Here is a 17929-nt window from a genome sequence, read left to right as displayed (position 1 = left end):
GTACGGTTAATGGGAAACAGAAAGGATACTGTAGCAGAGAAGGGGGTATGGCTGTAGATGTGTCAGTGGGCCATTAGAGATAAGGCCTGAAGCTCGGAGAAGCAGTCTGGAGACATGGATATGAGGGACAGCCATTGGGCCCTCTAAGGCCAGCATAGCAGTGGGCCAAAGACTGACGTCATCACCACTGTGTGTGGTGAAAGGAGAGCTGGTGTTTGGCACCAGCTTGCCAGCCCCTGAGTCAAACATCATGAAAGTGGTGGCTAAAACTGAGTTCTGCTCTTCCAGCTTGGGTTGGATGCTGGGGGAGAGAAAACAGGGTCTTAGGAAACTGCAGTAGACATTGAGTTGTGACCAAGACAGAAAGCAAGAGAGGGTGAAGAAGCCAGCTGCCATAGAGGACTGAAGACAGAGGTCCTCAGATAGGGCTGTCATGTCAGTATTTAGTTTCTGATGCTGCCCCTTTGCTTGGCAGTCTCTACACTGACCGTTTAAGAATTCTTCCTTCTCTTCCCTTCAAGCTCTGAGAAACAGCAGAGTAAAGGGGCGGGGAGCAGCCATATCAGCTGAGCTGAATGGGAACCTGGCCTTGGGAGTGTGGCAGCCAGAACATCTCTTCCTGGGAAACTGGCAGGAAATGTAGCCTCTGCATGTTGGATCCCAGGAACTGGAGCACTGGAAGTGGTCCATCCTAGAGTCTTTCCTGGAGCAGTAGTCCCCTTCCTTCCCCTCATAGCCGCCTTGGGAGGTGTTTACTGTGCCCTGAGCAGGAGTTCCCTTACAGGTGTATCATCAAGCACCTGGAGGGGCTGGTCATCCAGTATGATCTGACGGTCCGTGACAGCGATGGCAGTGTGGTACAGTTCCTGTATGGGGAGGACGGCCTGGACATCCCCAAGACACAGTTCCTACAGCCAAAGCAGTTCCCCTTTCTGGCTAGCAATTATGAGGTAATGTCAGACCCCTTGGTGCCTGTGGGTGATGCCTGGAGCCCTGCCACTCCATCTATGTGGCCATTGAGAAAAGCCAGAAATTTTGTAAAGCCACACCAGTGTCCTGAAGCATTTGCTAGTTTCAGAACTCCTACTTAGACTGTGACCACACAAGGTCATGGCAACACATGAGTATCTGTGGAACAATAGTTGTTTTGGGGAGCGAGGGTGCTGGGCCTTAAACTGAAACAAGTCTGGGTTCCTCCTTGGTGCAGTCGAGGGCTGTAGCAGCCCTCTGCCTAGTTTAAGCTAAAGCAACTAAATGCTGAAGCTATGATAGCCAACTGGGGCAGGGGTTTGAACAGGCCCACCTTACACACATCTGTAACTTGTATATTTCTTAATGGCCATTGCTGTGAACTGAACAGTTAACCTGTTTTCAGCTTGGGAAAGTGAAGCTGTCCAGGACTTAGTTTTGATAGCAGAATTGAGGATCTCGCTCCTGGATGGGCCCTCGCATTACAGGCACCTGTCCCAGTCCTCTGGCTATCTTTCCCTCTTCCTGGGAGGCTATTCTTAGCTGAGCTCTCTCCTAATGCTGAAGGCTTTATTCACCAGGTGTTTGTTTCTTCTGGGAGGTGTTCTGGGGACTCTGCTTATGCACCTTGAGTCACTTGAAGTCATGTAATATGGCCCATTTTTCATGCTGTAATCTTGCCTGTGTATTTTGTTTATTTAGGTGATAATGAAATCCAAGCATCTTAATGAAGTTTTATCCAGAGCAGATCCCCAGAAAGTGCTCCGACACTTCAAAGCCATTAAAAAATGGCATCACAAGCATTCCAGTGCCCTGCTGAGAAAAGGTGCCTTCCTGAATTTTTCCCAGAAGATTCAGGCAGCTGTGAAAGCCTTAAACCTAAAGGGCAAGACTCAGAATGGCCGCAGCCCAGAGACCCAGCAGGTAACGTGAGGAGGCTGTGTCCACAGTGCCTAGCATGTTCAGACCTCCCAGAGAGGACGGAGAAGACGTCCCTAATAGAGTGTGATATCAGTCCAGATGCCAGCGGTAGCCATGAAGACTAGGGCTTTCATGGGCATGAAAGACCAGGGAGACCAGTCGCCAGAAGTGGCAAGGCCATGAGCGAGCAGAGCTCTGGGTAGAGACCTGGTAGAGAGAAGGCCAGCCGTCACCTCACTCTGAGTGTCGTGGTTGCCTGGGACAGTTCTTTGCCTCTTATCATACCATAGTCATGATCTTAATTGGACAGTAAATAATAATGTCCTCCCCCTACAGTGCTTTGGACGGGTCAAGATGAATTGCCCAAAGCATCCTGGTCAGCACCATGCCATGGGACAGACTCGTTCCTATTTTAAGTGTTGAGCTGGTTCTTACATCATCACAGCCAGGTTCCTACCTTACACTTCCCCTGCTCTCCGCCAGAGCCAGTCCCTTGAGTCTTGTGCCTGGAGTTGGAGACTTGTGCCTGCCCTGATGCCTTCCCACCTAGCTAAGACACAGCTTGCTGTCTGTTCAGATGTTACAGATGTGGTATGAATTGGATGAGCAGAGCCGATGGAAATACCAGAAGAGGGCCGCCCCTTGTCCCGACCCTAGCCTTTCTGTGTGGCGCCCAGACATCTACTTTGCATCGGTGTCTGAAACATTTGAAAAAAAGATTGATGACTATAGTCAGGAGTGGGCAGCTCAAGCAGTGAAGAGTTACGAGAAATCAGAACTTTCCCTCGACAGGTGAGGACATTGATCTGTGACATGGTGTGTCAGCCTCCAGTCCACTCCAGAAGAGGAAAGCAGCCTTCACCTGCATCCCAGAAGGTCTCCTTTGCCTTCAAAAGCATATAGAAGACCTTACATAGACATGTAGCTCTATGGCTTCCCCCACGTGTGCACTGCCCTCACACTCAGTTGTTTTACACATCTCAGTTTGTTGAGCCCCTTCCATGTAAGATAGTGGTTGTTGCTAATGGGCCAGCCGTCTGGGAAGGATGGTTAGTACATTACAGAATTATGCAGTGCCGACACCGCATAATATGGATGTGATTTACACATGCAGATGCACGCCCCTACCTCTGACTGCTTGGTAAACTGAACCTATTTCCAGCTAGTACAGTGGAAGTGTAAGCCAAATTTCTCTTGCTAATGGGGGAGGGGATGTTAATGGTCACAAAATAACCACTGCTCAGGGGCCTTTGTCACTGGCCTGGCAAGGGCACATGATGTTCTTGTAGCAAACAAAGAACTAGCTAGGGCTCTGTGTTCCTGACTTCTAGCGTATCAGGTAGTCTACTGCTTGCTCCTGATTCCTGCTGTCATCCCCTCTGTCTCCAGACTGAGAACCTTACTGCAGCTGAAGTGGCAGCGCTCGCTGTGTGACCCAGGCGAGGCTGTTGGCCTCCTGGCCGCCCAGAGCATCGGAGAGCCCTCCACACAGATGACACTGAACACATTCCACTTTGCAGGCAGAGGCGAGATGAACGTCACCCTGGGCATCCCAAGGTATGGGGGCACAAGGAGGCACATCGCGGCTGTGTCGTCTGCTCTGATGCTCCTGGGGAAGGAGTCATTTTATGAGAGGGGCAGGGAGGGGGCTAGTGAGCGAGAGATTGAGCCTGAGCCTATTTGGAGCCAGAGTGGGTTCTGTGGCTGTTTTAGGGTTTCTGTGGATCCCTCTGCCACTCCATCAGGTTCCCAGAGATACCTATGAGACCTCACACACAAGAGCATGGTTCAGTGCCACACAGTGCCACCTGGTCGCCCAACTCCAGGAGTGTCATTCTTGTGGCCATGGCCCTTTAGGTACATTTCTATACACTGCAGTGTGGTGACATCTGGGGAAGCGGAAAACATGGACCCACACTGCTGGCATTCCTCCATCTGTGCACATTCCTCTCTGTCAGATCAATGCTACCCTAGCTTCTCACCGTGAGGGTTTTCTCCCATGACTGCTGAGCCCACTCTCAGGGTGGCAGGGCTCAGTAAGAGTGCTGAAGGCTTCTTCTAGTTTACTCTTTCCTCCATCTCTCAGTTGGTAAGCTCTCTGTAAATGCCTGCTGACTAAGACCGTGAGGAGCTGGTCTAGCTGTCACTGCATGTGAGGAGCTTGGTCCTGCAGGAAACCTGGCAGGACCAGGGTTGTGACTGATAGGACATACTCCTCTTGTCATATCCCAATCACTAACTCTTGAAGAGGTTTCGGGGGGACAAGAAAATCTGGTTACCTCTGATCAGATGTGTCCTTATTCTTTGTCAGACTGAGGGAGATTCTCATGGTGGCCAGTGCCAACATCAAAACGCCCATGATGAGTGTGCCTGTGTTCAACACCAAGAAAGCATTGAAGAGAGTGAAGAGTCTGAAGAAGCAGCTCACCAGGGTGTGCCTGGGGGAGGTAACTGTCTCTCATACTTGATTGCTCACTGGGTGGAGACCTGATCCTGCCTCCTCGTACTGCAACAGAGCACTCTACTGGCGACTTAGTTCCAGACTCCCACTAGGAGACAGACACTGTCTCTGCCAGGTGCTAAACAGGCAGCGTTAGATCAAGAAGCTTTTAAGATAATTGTTAGTTCCATAGCATTTGCCTGGAGAATGCAGTAGGAGTGCTTCCTGAGTTAACTTAGCAAACTGCAGGGCTGTTCACTTAAGCATGCCCCAAGGATTCATGCAGGCAGGACTTTCTTTGGAGTTTGAAGCTGTGTCCCCTTAGACTTTTGATGTCTTGCAATCCAGTTGCAGTATACAATTATCTGGGGCCTGGACAGGTCAGATTCTCTGTGTTCATCTGGTTTTAGGTATTGCAGAAAGTTGACATCCAGGAGTCCTTCTGTATGGGAGAAAAACAGAATAAATTCCGGGTGTATGAGCTCCGGTTTCAGTTCCTGCCACGTGCATATTACCAGCAGGAGAAGTGCCTGAGACCCGAGGACATCTTGCACTTCATGGAAACCAGGTCAGAACTCAGCTGTGTTTGTCTTTAACTTTGAGCCATGGAGCACTCCTGGCGTGAGCCCACAAAGGAAGTGTTTCCAAGGTCAGTAGGCCCTGCCACCTAATATGGACCCTCACCCCAATTCGGCCTGTAAGTGTGCCCCTTCTTAGTTAGCCATTTATTATTGCCTCAGCTTGTCTTGGACTGACGAGTCCTCTCCTGCTCATGGTATTAAGGTATGAAAGGACCTGTACAGGAAGCAGATCGGGTCTCATCACAGCAGTGCTTCTGTGGTTCAGACCAGCACATGGCAGAAAGTTGGATTCATGTATCTGCCTATAACGTGCTTCCTCTTTCACATCTTGTCAGCTGATAGGGAGCCAGTGGCATGTCATTTCCCAACCACTTTATAAATGGATGCTCACTGTAGGAATTCTGGTTTCTATCTGCTAGGGAGAATGAACTTCCCTTTTCTCTCAAGTTCAGGTTACTGATGGACATTTGAAAGCATAGGCCATAATAGTGAGGGTACAAGATCAGGAGCATGGGACAATTCACCAAAGCACTTGCTTTGCCCAGTATGGTGGAGCAGAGTGGGAGAACACTGGCAGAGCGTTAGGGGTTGGCTCTCCTGTGCAAGAATGTGGACCAGGGCACCCGCATCTAATGATCTCACAAAAGAAAGGCTTGCCTCCTACCGCCATCTCGTTACATGTTTTTTCTTTGGGTGAGCAGAAGGGGAGAGAAAGTCAGTCTCCTAGTGTTCAAGTATCAGCAACTAGTAAATACACATTTAATACATTTAAGCAAATAGAGATACCATCATTGACAGGATTTGGCCATATGCCCCTGACTACTGCCTTTTATGTAGACAGGATCCCAGGTCTCCCCAGAGCTGCTAACTCGTAGGTATCCAGGACAGTGAGATGGCTCAGTGGGTAAAGGCACATGTCACCAAGCCTGACATTCAATCCCTAGGACCTCATATTAGTGAAAGGGAGAGCGCTGACTCTCAAAAGTTGTCTGTCCTCTAAGTGCTATGTGCTCACTGGCATGCTTACACGCAGATCCAGAGAACCAGAGGCTGGGCAGAGAAAGAAGTCCTGCTTCAGCCACCACTCAGGTGGCTGAGGCTGCTGGCTGCGCTCACATCAGTGCCTCCGGCATCTATGCCCAGCACATGCTGTGTTCCTCCATGTGCTCTGGGACACTGGGCAGAGTGACAGGAGCACAGAACAGGCTCCAGCCTGCCAGCTTGTTAATTAACAGAGAAGAGCAGGGCTCCCACGTACAGCAGGTGTTTATGCTGGCCTGGAAGTTCTCTTCTGAGAAGTGGGACTCAGAGCCCAGGGCCTCTTGAGGGTGATTGAGAGGAGGCAGAGTCAACAGCTTGCCCCATTTCTCTTCACCCCAGAAGCTTTAGCTGCCAAGCAGGAAGGACACCATGAGGGACATGCCAGCTGAGCATAGAGTTCTATCTACCTTGTGGAAGAAAAAAAAGATTTATTTGTATTATTTTAATTATGTGTATCTGTGGGGGGGGGGTGTGCCGTGTGCAAGTGTCTGTAGAGGCCAGAGATGTTGGATCTCCCTGGTTCTGGAGTTGTAGGCAGTTGTGAACCACCCAACATAGGTTGTGGGAGCCAAACTCAGGTCTTTGAAGAGCATTAAGGCCTCTCAACCACTGAGCTATCTCACCAGCTGCTAAACCACTTTGTTGTTTGTTTCTTCTTACAAGTGACAACCCTGGCTTGTTTCCAGCAGTGTAGTACTTCTTAGCTCCTAGGTGTCTTTTGCTTGTACACTTGGAAAGCTGTGATAAACAGGACATGCGCTCTCTTTGGGCAGCGGTAGTCTTAGTGAGTCCATAGCAGGCCTCCAAGGTCTCAGGCAAAGACAAGAGCAGCCTGTGCTATGGGCTGCGGTTTAGAGTTCTCTGTCAGCCTAGGCAATGAGTGACTCAGCTGCATTAAGGCCTGGGAGCTCACAGGAAATGGAAGGGGGCGTGAGAGCCACCCTCCCCGACAGCTGTTCTCCTTTCTTCCTTCTGTCTCTGCCATCCCCTTTCTTTTCCTCTCCCCTCCTCATCTGTGAGATCATGAGGGTTTTTTCGTTTTGTTTTTTGGGTTGTTTTTTTTTTAAAAAAAAAAAAAACAAATAATGGAAGAAAAAGGAAACAGAAGCAGAGGTGTTCCTTGGTGGAGGCACATAAGCACAAATGGTCTCAGATGTCTCTGCTGGCATCCATCGCTTTGTATATTTGTGTGGCTAACCTGGAAGAGTAGGCCAGAGTGGTAAAGTGGAAAGAGCACTGAGCCGAGTCAAGAGCTGTAGCTTCTGGCTCCCGTCCCAGCCATGAACTTAGCCCACTAGCTTCTTCTGCAGTCAGAGCAACTGAGCAGAATCGACTCCTGAGGCAGCAGGTGCTGGGGGCGTGACAGGCACTTTTAGGAACACTGAAGCGTCCTGTTCCCGGTGCATAGCTGTTTATGTGGGATGAGAGGTTCCTCTGCCATATGCCTCCCCCGTTCCTTTCATTTGCCACACTGCCAGGTAGCACGACCTTCACAGAACATTCGCTGAGGGCCAGCCATCACTCTCCTTGCTCTTGGCACGTCACAGAGGAGCACACTGGCAGCCCCTGCAGGAAGACACTGCTGTCTGCCATCCATTCTCAGGCAGCCTGCTGCTCCACCTTCACCCTTGTTCCCCTTAGTTCTGCACACCAAAAGATGCAGGCAGGGTAGAGAGGAGCCCGAGAGGGAGGGCGTTTCAGAGGAGTTCTGTTGCACCTCAGCCTAGCCTTGGGAGATGGAGTAAGACACACACACACACCCCCATTGAATATTGCTGAGGGTGCCGATGTCCAGAGGATCCCCGAGAATAGGAACAGATGGACTGTTGTGAATGGCGGGCAAGGGACCTCAGAGCTGGAGTGTCCATATTGAGACAGGGCGGATGTACCTGATGACAGAGCACGATCCCTAGCCTCTGGAGGTGAGCGCCCTGTTCTGTCTTATTCCGTCTCCTTTGTGGTCCCCTTGGTAAGTGATCCTTTATAACATGCGATCAAGGCTCTCCCCCTTCTCCAATGTCTGCTCTTTCCACCTGAACTGTATCCTTCCAAAGTCCTGTCCTGCCTCCCCTCTTCTGACTCTCCTGCCCCCGTTTCTCAGCACCTGGTGAGCAAGCTTGTCTCTGTATTAGTGGGTCTCCAATAAACTGGGCACTCTTTGGAAAGTTAAAAAAAACCAAATGGCTGGAAAGTTGGCCCAAAGCTTAAAAGCCCCCTTGCAGCGGTCCAGGCTTGATTTCCCAGCACATACAACCATCTGCAACTCCAAGTACAGGGAATTTGGCACCCTCTTCTGTACTCCATGGGTACTAGGCGCACATGTGGTATACATACATACATGCAGGCAGACACTCAACACATAAAATACATACATCTTTTAAACAAAAACAGAAAGGAAGGATGACATTCTTTAGGCTTTAATGAACAAAACAGTAAAACATTTGACCTGCTGCTTTTCAAATGAAGACTCCATACTTCTTTGAGGGCTGGGAGCCTGTCTTTTATCATTCACCTGCCTACAGGACTAGTGTTGTTTAGGCACAGGGTAGAACTCAGAACATAGGATGGATGAATGCAGGGCTTGAGGTGAGACCTTAGACTTTGTATGGTTAACGCAGTCCACTTTGGGATGTTCCAAGTGCATAACAAAGGAGTGAGAGGTGATTAAAAAAAAAAGTGGGAATGGGCAGGCTGAAGTCCAAGGGACCCTTAAGATGAGGGTAAGGGGTGTGACTCGGGGAGAAGAAGAAAGGGACCCATGAGTTCTTCAGATAGGTTTAGTTCTAACCTGTTGGCGTGACCATAGCCACAAAGTCCACTGTGTTACCCTTTGAAGTTCCAGTGCACTTTTACACCTTGTTCATTCAGTTGTTGGGATTCCTATATATGAGGGTGCAGATTCCTCTGCTCTGGCCAGACCTACTTTCTTGAGATACTGTAGATGTCTGGGAGGGGGTAGGCTGTCCCAGGCTGTGTTCCCATCTCTTAAAATTGGTTCTGCTGTCCTGATTGGATGACAAGCACAGTAACACCAATATCCATCATTTACCAAGTACAAGCTCTGCCAAGCCTTAAGGAAAGTATATGGTGGCTAGAACACGTTTGCAGCTTACATATTAAAACCCACATTCTCCAGACAAGTTAAAAAGTTCAAGAAGCTGTCTGTCACACTCAGAGGTACGTTAAGTTTAGGAGTGACAAAGTGTATCCAGATGCAGCAGGCTGGAGTAGGAGACTGGTGTTCTTTCTGACAGATTCAGCAAGTGGGGGAAGGTAGAGGTGGGTAGGAGAGACTGGCCTCAGTCCCTTGTGCTGACTCCCATGCAAATCCTTTAGCATCGAGAGAGCCAGACACACTTATCCTGATGGGGCTGGATGGCTTTCTTCTCATACAGATTCTTTAAGCTACTAATGGAAGCTATCAAAAAGAAGAATAGCAAAGCATCAGCCTTCAGAAGTGTGAATACTAGGAGAGCTACACAGAAGGACCTCGATGACACTGAGGACTCGGGGAGGACTCGGGTAAGCAAATGCCAGGGACCCCTATGAGGTGCCCAGGACTGATTGTAAGCTGAGAGACTTTGAGGGCTCCCATGGGGGCATCTCTGGGGGAGGTTTTTGTGACGGTTCTCAGCATTCTGCAGGACTCTTCGTGGTGCTAGCTCATCTCGATGTACCTCAGCATTTATCTGCTGCTCTCGTCTACACTGATCACTCCCAGGCATGATGGGCCAGGCCAGCAAGGCTGCCAGCAATATGGTTTGCTCAGCTCTGGATCAGACCTACAGGCATCCATCTCTGAGAAGTTTCCATCCTCAAGATGGTGCACTGAGCCTTTGAAAGTTCTTGTTCTCCTTTCAGTTTTCTCTGCATTTGACTTCCCCCAGAGCACCAAGGCACTGACTAACATGATTTGAAGCAGAGAAGTTGAGCCTCAGTGAAAAAAGGGGGAAAAGATTATCGGTAGGAAAGGAGGAAGTGAGCCAGTTAAGGGCAGTGTGGGAAGTCCCTAAGGTCAGGAGCAGTGCACTCCTAGGGCTGCAAGCAGAGGCCTGTGCTGATGCAGTGAGCCTGCTCAGGTGGCTTGTCACGTGGACTGGGAATGCTGTGCCTGGCTCTTTGTCACCTGTCTCTGGGCCTAGATCAGAGAAAATCCTGGTTCCTCTTGTCCTGTGGCTTTGCCATTTCAGTAACTTAAGCATAGATCAACACAACTGTATTCAACTGTTTGTCCAGTCCTCACTTCGCCAGAAAGAGGCAAAGAAACTAGGAACCAAAGCCAGGAAGGGAAAAGACAGCTTTCTTCTTCCCACCCACAATGTTGGAGCAATATTTACTTCATGTAATGACTGTGGGCAGCCCCCTATGATTACACTGTATCACTAAACCCTTTAACGAAAATATTATGGTATACAAGAGAGGATAATGACGTGTATGTGACATGAACACAGACGGAGGGGCTGTGGTAAGGAACGAGCGAGGAGGGAGGACAGAGGGCAGCTAGGTGAAGTGCACTGAGAGTGACGCAGACGCTACGGCAAACCCACTGCTCTGTGTGGTATCTAGAGGGAAAGAGGTTCGCAAACTCAAGGCTAGGTGAGCAGACTGGTGCAGGGGCTGGGTTAGGGACTAAGTGGGTAGAGGACGGCAGACGGATTCACTGAATACTGGATCTTATTAGAACTAATCATTTTTCTCCTTGACCTCAAACCACAGAGAGAAGAGGAAAGGGATGAGGAAGACGAGGGGAACATTGTGGATGCTGAAGCTGAGGAGGGGGATGCAGATGCTTCTGACACCAAACGCAAGGAGAAACAAGAAGAAGAGGTGAGGGATGCTGGTGGGGCACAGTGGGAACCCACCAGAAATCTGAAGGAAGACCTGTCTGTCCAGAATACCTCTTGATTAAGCAGACAGGACTTTACTTAGACTCTGGCTAACCCTGGATATGAGAGTCAGACTCAGAGACCCAGAGAAGACTGAGAAGAAGTTAGTGTCTGCTGTTTGTACAGTAACAATATGATCTCTCTCACTGTCCCCAAACCAAATCCTTAGTGTCATGAGAGACGATTAGGGAGGCTGGCCGGGGAGGGGGTGTTCTCAGGGAAGTGGGTGAGCCAGGGAAACTGTGTGGCAAGTGAGCTGCCTCTGAGGGGACATCAGGACTGAGGGGCTGACTCAGAGGAAAGGTGAAGGAAGGTAGATGGAGATAGAAGGTGGCTAGGGCAGAGCAGAGAAGCTAGTGTGGGCCAGTGGGGCCTGGGGTTATTCCATAGGTGACATCCAGGTGGCTGGGACCTGCACCGATGGCCTACATCTCATGTCCTGTCAGGTTGACTATGAGAGTGAGGAAGAAGGGGAGGAGGAAGAGGAGGAGGATGCACAAGAAGAAGGGAACATCAAAGGGGAAGGTGCCCACCAGGGCCATGAGCCTGATGAGGAAGAAGGTTCAGGCCTCGAGGAAGAATCATCCCAGAACCCTCCCCGCCGCCACTCCAGGCCTCAGGGAGCTGAAGCCATGGAACGCCGGATCCAGGCTGTACGGGAGTCCCACTCATTCATTGAGGACTACCAGTATGACACAGAGGCGAGCCTGTGGTGCCAGGTCAGTGTCTGTACAGCTTGGCTAGGGGCTTATGTCTAACCTGACCCTCAAGTAGAAGCTTACTGTTTAATCAATAATTCATAATCCACAACTCATGCTCTTTCTGCATGACTATCCCCTGAAGAACCTCTGACTTTTTAAGATATTTTATCTGTATGGGTGTTTGCCTGTGAGTATGGCCACACACCATTTGTGCAGTTCCCTTGGAGGCCCAGAAAAGAGCATCCCTTGGAAATGGAGTTACAGATGGTTGTAAGCCACCACGTGGGTATTGAGAATTAAACCCAAGTCCTCTGGAAGAGCGGCCAGTGTTACTAACCACGTTTCTCGAGCAGCCCTGGAAGAATCTTTTAATGACTGGTGACCTGTGCTCTAAAACACAGCCTTGCCCGTTCCACTTTCCAACCCCTAGTGCTGAGAAATAGTGCATATGTGAGTGACAGTGGCAGGCCTAGCAGGTAAGCTCTTCTAAATGAATCACTTCGTTTAATATAAGCACAAGCATGTCACCATACACCACAGGCATGGCAGCTTCCTTTCTTCCTGCCAGGAGACAGTAACCCATCATTTGAGCTTGCCCCAAAGTGTCCTCTGTACCCCATCCTGAGAATTTCATGGTTCCTTTGAGGCCTGTGTGGTTCAGTGTTTTACTGTCGGCATAGGCATATTCCTTATCCTCTCTTTAATCAAACTCATGGTTCCCAAGCTTAGATACCAAAGCTTGCTGGTGGGACCTGGAGTCTAAAGCAGCGGGCACTGTGTTGTGGCCACTGAGAGGACAGGTCGTGGAGTGGACTTGACATCTGTCAACTGTCTCCACCTTGAATATGGGTCATTTAAACCACCCAGTACTCAGTCCACCTGCCCATTTCTGCAGCAGGACCCATCTCCCCAGCCGGGAGAATATTAAATGGGCTTTGAAAGCTACTTGAAGTGGACCGTCAGGCCCTAGCCTTGTTCACAGAGCTGGGGGGTGGGGGGCTGTCTTCCTTGCCTCAGCTCTCTTTCTCCCGTAGGTGACTGTGAAGCTCCCATTGATGAAGATTAATTTCGACATGAGCTCCTTGGTTGTGTCCTTGGCCCATAATGCCATTGTGTATACGACTAAGGGCATCACTCGGTGCCTCCTGAACGAAACGACCAACAGTAAGAATGAGAAGGAGTTTGTGCTGAACACGGAGGGAATCAACCTCCCCGAGCTGTTCAAGTACTCTGAGGTATGTGACCCCCGCAGGCTGGTTGTTGGTCTGGGACAAATCCTAGCCCCCATCTCATGTTCTTTTGGGAACCAGGCACTGGGAGTTGAGTCAGCAGGCTCTGGACCCTGCTGAGTCATTCGTGCTACACTGTGGACCCCAAAGTGAGTGCGCCCTCATCTGTGACCCCAGGACTCCCATTGCCTGTTAGTTGGCCATATAGAAACCTGTTCAACATTAGCTGGGGCTTTCTCAGCATCATTTGAGAACCCTCTTTGTGTTGTTTTGTTTTCTCTTGGAGTTCTCAGAGGAGAGTATAAGAAACAGTGCACTGCATCCCTGACCCGAGTGTTGCTCACTCTGTCTGGTAATGGTAGCTGCAGCTCAACCAGCAAGCGCTCCCTGTGTGAAGCTGAAGGAGGCCCTGTGCTCCCTTCCCACCACTCATCAGTCTTGTTCTCTGAGATGCTTTCACCCCAGGGCATAAGAGTTTCTCTTACACTAAGGAGCTTGGCTGCTCTGGCCCCGTGTACCCTCACCCACACTCTGCTGTCCAAGGTCCCGTGCCACTTATGCCACACCAGCGGTACTCTAGAGCTTTTACCAAGAGCTTGCCCAGGAGAGGAATGGAAGTGATCTGTACCTCCTGAGTATGTGGGTGTGACTTGACTTACTTACTTGGGGTTTGTGTCAAGTGCTCAGTCTCACAATCCTGCAGACTGTGTCTAATACTGGGGTGGAGCCATCAAGAAAGAGCCTCTATGGCTCAGTTGGAGCTTCAGGCCTCTAGAGAGGCCAAGTAAATTATGGGATCTAGCCTGTTCCTGCCCTGTGCACCCTGGAGAGGTGTTCAAGGGTCTCTGCTGAGGAGCCTCTCCTCACCTCCCCAAGCGTCCATCCCAGTGAACAGAGCTCTGTTACAAAAATAATAATGAACAAAAAACTCTTTCTTGCTTAATTTCAAATGTGTCCTAAGTTGTCTCTTGTCTCTGGTCACAAAAGCAAGACAGTCTAGAGCTCTGGCAACTGTCCTGCCTGTAACTGTCCTCCTCGCTCATCTCTGCTGCCTCCACAACTTGGCACCAGCTGCCCCCAGCCAATGGGCACACGACGAGAGAGAATACGATGGGCATGCACACAGGACAGAGCTGGCAATGGGGCACTTAAGTCAGTCCCTTCTTCCTTTGCCCAGGTACTGGACCTGCGCCGCCTCTACTCCAATGACATCCACGCCATGGCCAATACTTACGGCATCGAGGCTGCGCTGCGGGTGATAGAGAAGGAGATTAAGGATGTGTTTGCTGTGTATGGTAAGCAGAGCACACAGCATGCCTGGCCTCGGTGGAGTACCCAATGGCCAGGGCAAGAGAACTGAGGTGGTCAGCCCTGTGTGATGGTGGGAACAGAGGCATGGTTGCTGAGTGTACAGGGATCATAGTCACTCGAGAGTCCCCATGAGGGAGTCTGAAAGATGGTGACTTTGACTCTTGAAGTAGTGTCCCAGTTTCTGGTGCCTTCGTGAAGTTCATGGTGGCTGGCTTTGGCCCTTCAAGGGTCTAGATACTCAGGTAGAAACAGGACACTTGGGTGGATTCTCATTCCCTGTGCTGCTCGGTGGACATGATGAGCAGGATGAAGGAATCAGGGCAGTCTCTGGGCCAGGTGTAGGGCTTTCATGGCTGGAGAGGAAGTGGAGGAGCTGAGAGAGATGTCGGGGTCTGGCTGTAGACTGCCTAGTGACAGACGGTGCTTCTTCAGTTCCCCTCATCTGTTTAACCTTCCTGATGCTCTGCCCCTGTGATAGGTATTGCAGTTGACCCTCGCCATCTCTCCCTGGTTGCTGATTACATGTGTTTTGAGGGTGTTTACAAACCACTCAATCGCTTTGGGATCCAGTCAAGCTCCTCCCCTTTGCAGCAGATGACATTTGAAACCAGCTTCCAGTTTCTGAAACAGGCCACCATGATGGGTGAGTGTGGGCAGCAACTCGGGCCCTCCCTGGGAAGATGGGCTTGTCTCACCCCGTACATACAGTGAGATCTTGGAATCAGAAGTGGAGAGGCAGCAGACAGTAAAAGTGTGCATTCTGATGGAATAAAGAGAGAGCTCCCCCTCCAGACTTAAGTACAGTGCCATAGCATGAGTCTGGGGGGTAGGGATGTATTACCTCCAGCTGAGATACACCATACAACCTCAGTATTGAGCCCTCAGCCCCCTCACATCTGCCTCAGACCCCTGACACAAGCTCTTTCTGTCTTTCATAGGATCCCATGATGAACTGAAGTCACCTTCTGCCTGCCTCGTGGTGGGAAAAGTAGTCAAAGGCGGGACAGGCCTGTTTGAGCTCAAGCAACCCCTAAGATAGCAGCATTGTCTGCCCAGCCTGGAGGACCTGGGGGTGGGCACAGCTTACAGTTCAGAGTGACATAGCAAAGCAGTGACCTCAGGCTCCAGAAAGCAGGTGGCCTGAACTGGGCCAACTTCACTCAGAAAAGGCTCTTCCTACCTAGCCTTTCCCATCTCAGGATCAGGAACAAGGCTTCCCAAGCTCTCCAAGATGGCTGTTGCTATTGCTTGACTTGTGCTCCAGGAGGCCCCAGCCAAGATCCTAACAAGAGACCCAGGACTGCACAGTGGGAAGATCACTGTGAGCCACGTTTGCTGTTGGGAATCCCTGGTGCCACCATTACTATGCAGAGCTAGTGGCTAAGGAAACACTAGGCTAGGGGTTCCTGAGGATCCAGAAAGGGCATGAAACTTGCTTCATGTACCTGTTCCTCCCTGTTGCAGCTACCGAAGGAGAGTCCTCAAAGAGGCTCCACTCAGGGCTGCTTTCCTGGGCCAGAGTCAGTGGCACAAGGCCCCCGCCATACTGCTTTTGCTACATGGCTGCATGTAGTAGACCAGACCGCCCCCACAGCCAGGACATCTCTCTGGGACTGCAGCAGCTCTCTACCTCACAGAAAGCCCAGAGTTTCCCACTGGGGTGATTCAGCAAGGCCAAGTAGCTTGACCTTCCTGCCTCTGCACTCAGCTTGATGTCAGAGCCCATGGTCGCCCCCAGGCCCTGCACTGCTGGGGTCTTTGTTCCCTGACAGGACAGAAAAGGCAGAAGCTTTATAAAGCCAGGCCATTTCTATTTTTGTCCTCTGTTATTCTAACATGGGCTGAGTAATAAACATGGCTGGAACTGGCTGTTAGAAGAGAATCAGGACTTAAGTTTTTAATCTTTCCCTTCATTTGTGGTTTCTGCATCTGGTAATTAGGATTTTCTTGGCACAGACTTCAGGTTACTCTTCCTTCTTTTATCTGGCAATGTAGGGGTAGATCTTGTACTCCGACCCCTACCCCTACTCCTGGTCTTCACCTCTAAATCCTACCCATGGCCAGAAGCACAGAATAAAAGGCTGTGGGAAGAACTTGTGTCACCTAGTCGAGTAAGAAGGCTGCAGTGACCTGAAGAATGGGCTGGGCTAAAGGTCACCTTGCAAGAAGAGATTCTGCAGTCTCCTCCAGGCCCATGATGGGACCCAGCCTGTGTACACCCAAGAAAGCCAGCACCTCAAAACAGACTGCAGGACATGCCATAGAAGACTGTCACAGCCTCTATGGGAAACAGAAGGGGTCCCAGAGAACCCTGTCCTGAGGACACAGCCTGCAGGATAGATAGGACATTCATTCTTTGGGTAAAAAGGCAAATTGATTACTCACTTCTTAAACCTCTAGAGTGGAGAGAGGGGATTCTTGTAGGAAATATCAAGGTAATCTGGGAGCTGTGGTATCCAGAGAGTAGGTGGGTGCATGGCTTCCTGCAGTCAACCTCACCTGGAACTGAAGAGCACAGGACTAAAGGAGCAAACCTTGAATTTAAACATGGGCTGGAAACTGGCCACATTTGTACCAGACCTCCGACCTGTACTGGAGCCTGGAGTGGTGGCATCCTTCTTCCACCCACCCACCCACCCACCCAGCTGTTTCACATTTAGCTTGAGTCTACTGTGCCTATTTTGAAATAGCTTCAAAGAAAGAACATTTGCAGTCCTGAGAATATTCCCTAGACTATTGCCATAACGTATCAGGGAGACCAACCTCAAAGGATTCTGAATAGAGACACACCAAAGCAAGTGAGTAATACTGTAAAAATAGCCCAGCAAGAAGGAAGTGAGCAGGCTCTAGACCGGAAAAAATAAAGATGCTCTTTTCTACTCATCTGCCGGGGGTGGGGTCATAACTCCCCCCTTCAGCACGAAGATTGAGCCCAGGGCTGCACATACTAGGCAAGTGTTCAGCTTCTGGACTCTCCCCAGCACCTAGGGAACATTTCAGAAAGGTGACTATAGAACCACACCCCAAGATTAAGATAGAGTGGCCTTGGGTGCAGCCTGGCTATGAAATGAGCTTCAGAAAAGAGTATATAGCAAGAGTTGGAAACCACAAGCTTAGTTCATCCACAGTACTGTGACTTAAAGCTAACTTCACGTAAGTGTGACAGATGACTTGTAGGAAGCAAGTCACTAGCCCTAGGTCCTCCAGTGAGCTCTCAGTAGCTAATGTCTGCAGGGACTCTAAAGGATGCTCAGAGGAAGCTGCAGTAATCTAACACGTGAAACCTGGCAGAAGATAGGTGCAGTTCTCTTAGCTGGAAGCTTTCAACGTTCCTGCCAGGAGGAAACCAACAAGACCAAAAGGAGGGGATGCTTGACCAGCCAGTATTTTGTCTAAAACTGTTCCATGAGAAGTTTTCATCAAAACATTGAAGCTTTGGCTTGGAGACACATACCTGTAATTCCAGCACTTAGGAAGCTGAGGCAGGAGGACCTCAAGTTTAACATCCTCCTGGTCTGTATAATGAATGTAAGACCATCTTGACATACATAGTAAGACACTGTCAAAAAAAGAACCAAGGGCTGGAAATACAGCTCTGAGAGAGTACCCTTGCAAGGGCCTGGGCCTAGCCCAAGCACAACAAATAAAGACCCAGATGTCCACAGAGACTCATCCTTCTGGTTCTTCAAGTGCTTGTCCTGTGAATGCCAAGGAGGCTGAGTGCAAGTTTGAGGTGTCACTGAAGGCTCTGTGGTGGCTGCACTGAAGCAAGTGTATGAATCTGTGTGGCACCTATTGCTGCTGCCCTGCGCTCAAAGCTTGCACACAGTGCCCACGCTCCCAGTTTCCT

General features: G+C 50.1%; 1 protein-coding gene across 1 annotated transcript in view; it reads left to right on the top strand.

The window, feature by feature from the left end:
• The window catches only part of Polr1a (RNA polymerase I subunit A), a 61952-nt gene extending 45991 nt beyond the window's left edge, over positions 1-15961 (top strand). Inside the window, exons 22-34 of the mRNA XM_028762378.1 lie at positions 785-950; positions 1672-1893; positions 2468-2682; positions 3280-3447; positions 4202-4337; positions 4741-4898; positions 9348-9474; positions 10669-10779; positions 11285-11557; positions 12574-12774; positions 13946-14063; positions 14558-14722; positions 15018-15961. Of these exons, the coding sequence (XP_028618211.1) occupies positions 785-950; positions 1672-1893; positions 2468-2682; positions 3280-3447; positions 4202-4337; positions 4741-4898; positions 9348-9474; positions 10669-10779; positions 11285-11557; positions 12574-12774; positions 13946-14063; positions 14558-14722; positions 15018-15118 (2161 nt within the window). The 3' untranslated portion in view covers positions 15119-15961. The remainder of the gene's footprint in view (positions 1-784; positions 951-1671; positions 1894-2467; positions 2683-3279; positions 3448-4201; positions 4338-4740; positions 4899-9347; positions 9475-10668; positions 10780-11284; positions 11558-12573; positions 12775-13945; positions 14064-14557; positions 14723-15017) is intronic.
• Positions 15962-17929: the final 1968 nt, after the last annotated feature.

This window comes from Grammomys surdaster, unplaced genomic scaffold (genome assembly GCF_004785775.1).
Source record: "Grammomys surdaster isolate TR1022 unplaced genomic scaffold, NIH_TR_1.0 133, whole genome shotgun sequence".
In the NCBI taxonomy this organism is placed as follows: Eukaryota; Metazoa; Chordata; class Mammalia; order Rodentia; family Muridae; genus Grammomys; species Grammomys surdaster.
This window is presented reverse-complemented; position numbering and strand designations above follow the sequence as displayed.